Below are 4,452 nucleotides of genomic sequence, written 5' to 3'. Positions count from 1 at the left end.
ATTTACTTTTACTTTTTTATTTTTAAATTATTTTAATTTTCTTTTGTCAAATTTGGAGCAGTGAGAAGCATGAGTGAGCACTTTCAGCAAATTGGTATGCCTAATCCAAACCCTTTCAAACATATTTTCACATTTGGGATAAATGACAGTCATGGTGATTTTTTTTACTAACAGACCTAACCAAATTAGCTAAAAAGTAACTTCTTTTTTTTTTTTTAATGGATTTCAGTCACAATTAAAAGCTCTCTCTCTCTCTCTCTCTATCTTTTTCTCTCACACACACACTGTGTACTTTTTCTACTTATAAAAGCCACCCAGTCCTCTGACACACACACAAAAAAAAAAGCCTCTAAATCCTGCCAAGTGTTAAACAGCTATTTAGCTACCCATCCCTCTTGTTCCGCTACAATGAGGCTCTCATCATTTACACCGGCTCTACGCCCATGCACACACCTCCCTCACGTTCCCGTCCGCTGCTCCACCGCCACCGTCACTCCTCAACCACCAACCCTCAACAACAAGACAACTGTCAAAAACTTGGAGCGTTTACTAGACCCCATTGACAACTCCACCGCCACCGTAACCGGAACCTCCCCTTACCGGTTCATGCCCGCCCCGGCGAAGCTCGGCAAGAAATGGCGGGAATACCAAGGTATTAGCAACTGGGAGGGCTTGCTCGACCCCCTCGATGACAATCTTCGCCGGGAGATTCTCCGGTACGGTCAGTTCGTCGATGCTACCTACAAGTCGTTTGACTTCGACCCCTCCTCCCCTTCATACGCAAACTCCCTCTTCACCAGAAGCTCGTTTTTCGAGCGAGCTGGGATTCCTGAGACCGGTTACCGTTTGACAAAAAATCTACGTGCAACGTCGGGTATCCAGCTGCCACGTTGGATCGAAAAGGCACCCAGCTGGGTCGCCACCCAGTCGAGCTGGATAGGCTACGTGGCAGTCTGTCAAGACAAAGACGAAATCGCTAGACTTGGACGCCGAGATGTGGTGATTGCTTACAGAGGCACTGCCACATGCTTGGAGTGGCTCGAGAATCTCCGAGCCACCCTGACCCACCTTCCCAATCAGAGCTCGGTCGGGTGCGCACCCATGGTGGAGAGCGGGTTCCTGAGCCTGTACACGTCAGGAACCGCTGCCGCGCCGAGCCTCCAACGCATGGTACGTGAAGAAATCTCCAGGATCCTCCAATCCTACGGCGACGAGCCGCTGAGCTTGACCATCACCGGGCACAGCCTCGGCGCGGCGCTGGCGACGCTCACCGCGTACGACATCAAGAAGACGTTCAAACGCGCGCCGCTCGTCACCGTCATCTCCTTCGGCGGGCCGAGAGTCGGGAACCGGAGCTTCAGGCAGCAGGTAGAAAAGCAAGGCACCAAAGTCCTGCGCATCGTAAACTCGGACGACCTTATAACAAAAGTACCCGGTTTCGTGATCGATAATGACGTGTCGTGCAGACGCGATGTCGACGTGGCCGCTGGACTCCCCAGCTGGATCCAGAAGCGCGTGGAGGACACTCAGTGGGTGTACGCCGAGGTAGGGAGGGAGCTACGGCTGAGCAGCAAAGACTCCCCGTACCTCAACGGCTTCAACGTAGCCACGTGTCACGAGCTCAAGACGTACCTCCACCTGGTGGACGGCTTCGTCAGCTCCACGTGTCCGTTCAGAGCCTCCGCTAAAATGGTGCTCGACAATTGTCGGAGAAAAAAAACCGAGAGCCTGAAAACCAACTTTTTAGACTGAATTCTTCTTCCCCATACACGTCGATCAGTAGAACTGTAAAATTTGTACATTCACATACGTACTGAGGCCATTTCCCGCAGAATGCCGGGGGGTGTGCACGTCGTCGTATTCATTCTTTATAACAAAAGCTAGAACTCGACATTGGTCTTCATATACAGCTTCACGTTGAAGTTTGTCCTCGGGCCAAAAATCTTATATAAGCAACAATGTGAATGATAGGATAGTAAATATCAGTCAAGTTTCTATCCTGGTCTTTGTGTGGAGGAAGATTAGTCTCGGTGTGAGAGTTTTTATCCTAGTCTTTGTGTGGAGAAAGATTAGTTTCGGTGTGAGAGTTTACTCTCACATGACCAAGAAAATAAAAGTTGCAAATATGGGCTATTTATGTATTAAATTAAATATACTTTGAGCAGATCTATTAGTTTGGATATTGGTTAAAGAAAATTAAAGTCATAAATATGACTTGATTGTAAAATTTTTATATTTGTCTCTATAACGTTGTAACCTCATAGCTATGATTTATAAGAGCCTTATGCTCTTGATCTTTTTTCAAAGAATGAATATAAAAGATTCTCCTAAAAAAAAAAAATCAATGGTCAACATAATTAGGAAGAACAAAATTTATGTGGTTTGTATAGAGTCCTGTTATGCGGCTATCAAAAGGCGGCCTAGCGTAGGACATATATTAAAAAAACTAAAAAATAAATTGTCATTTTTTTTTGTTAGTTAAATTTTTATGAGTTAATATTTAATTTTTAATGTCTTAAAACTTGTTTTTGGATTCAAAATTAAAATTTAGGGGTGAAAAGTTAACCCTTTAGGGATTATATCACTCAAAAGAGATTAGATCATCCTAAATTTGATGTTAATGCCTCAAATTTAGTGCTAATACCTCAAATTTGGATTTTTCTTTAATATCTCTCTTTTTCAATTAAAAAAAAAAAAAAATCTTAGCCATGTCAACTTTGGGAGACACTGGGATGATCTCAGACTGCCGAAAATCTCTACTCGTTTGTTAACATTAACATGGTTAGAATCATAAAAAACCTGGGTGTGATTAAGGTGGTTTGGTTTAAGTTGCACGCAGCTGATCAATGTTGGTGCTATACGGATGATACGTAGGCCACCGTGTTGCACGTAGCAGTTTGGCGGTAAACACAAAAAGGGAAACGTTGTATTTTCCACTCGTGCTGACCGTGGGGGGTATTGACTAAACTGCCCCTTGCACCGACCATATTTACATGCACCGACCCGTTTCCAAGCGACCACATGCCGCTATGTTTTTTGTTCTATTTGTCTAACCGACCGCCGTCCATACCAAAGTACATTGGTTTTTTATGTTGAAATGGCAATCTCGTTGCCCGTACATCCAACCGGCCGCTAAATTTACTGCATGGCAATTGGCACACGATCATATCTCGTGCTTTCGTGTCCCAGAAAAGTACGTCGGCCCGGGGAAGACCAAAAACTTCTTACTTTGATTCATCTTTTTTGACTTCCATAAAAAGATTTTGTTAGGGTTGTTGTTCGTTTTTCAATGGAAATGGATTACAGCCAGTAATTAATTATCTACCTACCATAATTTGTATTATTAATATATATTGCATGAATTTAAACCTAATTAATAATTAAGTATTTAGTTCCCTCCCCTCCCGGAAGCAGAGAGGCCAGGTATCCTAATACAGGAATAACTGCGCACTAATAACAGTGTTATATACTAATTAATTATAATGCTTAATTAGAGTCTCCAAGAGCATTTGATGTCATGATAGGATCTACCGACATTCCTGGAATTCAGTAAAAAAATGTAATACAGGTAACAATAACCATTCGATAAAACTACGCCTAAATTTGAAATTTCAGAAACTGAAATTCCCCTAAGAATTTCATTGGATCTAGGTCCTTAATGTCATGCCTAGAGTCTTCAAGAGCATTGAATAGGACGTGCTAAAACATGGCTTATTTTAAACGCTTAGATAAGATAAACGGATAAAATTTATGAATTCGAGAATCTCAAATTTAAAATGAATTGTTGGAGAACTCAATCCTTCGGGTTGTGTCGAGTTATATATAAGTAATGATTATATGGATTAGAGGTGAAAATGCGGTTGCAGTCTAGGCAGTTAGTAAATTTTAGGAGAAACTTCACTTTAGGTCCCAGAACTTTCACGCGATTTGACAATCCCCAATATAACTTTAAAATCTCTCAATAATTTGGACCCATAAACTTTCAATTGCTCTCAATTTGGACCCCTCTGTCAGATTTAGATGTTCACTGCAACACCTAAAAATACTAAAACACCCATGATTTTTTTTTTTTAAAAGGCGGGTCTGGCCTAGACCCGCTCTGGCCTAAGACCCGTGTGGGTCTGCCAACCCACGCGGCCGAGATCCAGCGTGGGTCTGGCCGTGACCCATGCTGGGTCTCAAGCCAAGCACGCGTTGGTCTCGGCTCACGGCCAGATTTTTTTTTTTTTTTTTGAAAAAAGTCAAGAATATAAACGTTATTGTCTCACTTTTAACGTAAATCTGATAGAATGGTCCAAATTAAGAGCAATTGAAAGTTCAGAAATCCAAATTGAGAGATTTTAAAGTTCGGAGGAGAGGGGGGAGGGTTGTCAAATCGCACGGAAGTTTAAAGGTCTAAAATGAAGTTTATCCTAAATTTTACTAACCGCCTCCACTAATCGCTAGGCAATT

At 42.5% G+C, this 4,452-nt stretch overlaps 1 protein-coding gene across 1 annotated transcript; it reads left to right on the top strand.

Moving 5' to 3' along the window:
- The first annotated feature begins 408 nt into the window (after positions 1–408).
- Positions 409–1,752, top strand: LOC132172601 (phospholipase A(1) DAD1, chloroplastic-like). The gene has a single exon (XM_059584127.1). It carries the CDS (start codon positions 409–411, stop codon positions 1,750–1,752), a length of 1,344 nt encoding a protein of 447 aa, XP_059440110.1.
- Positions 1,753–4,452: the final 2,700 nt, after the last annotated feature.

The sequence above is a fragment of the Corylus avellana genome, chromosome ca1 (genome assembly GCF_901000735.1).
Source record: "Corylus avellana chromosome ca1, CavTom2PMs-1.0".
In the NCBI taxonomy this organism is placed as follows: domain Eukaryota; kingdom Viridiplantae; phylum Streptophyta; class Magnoliopsida; order Fagales; family Betulaceae; genus Corylus; species Corylus avellana.
Note: the sequence above shows the minus strand (reverse complement) of the source record. Positions and strands in the feature narration are given on the sequence as shown.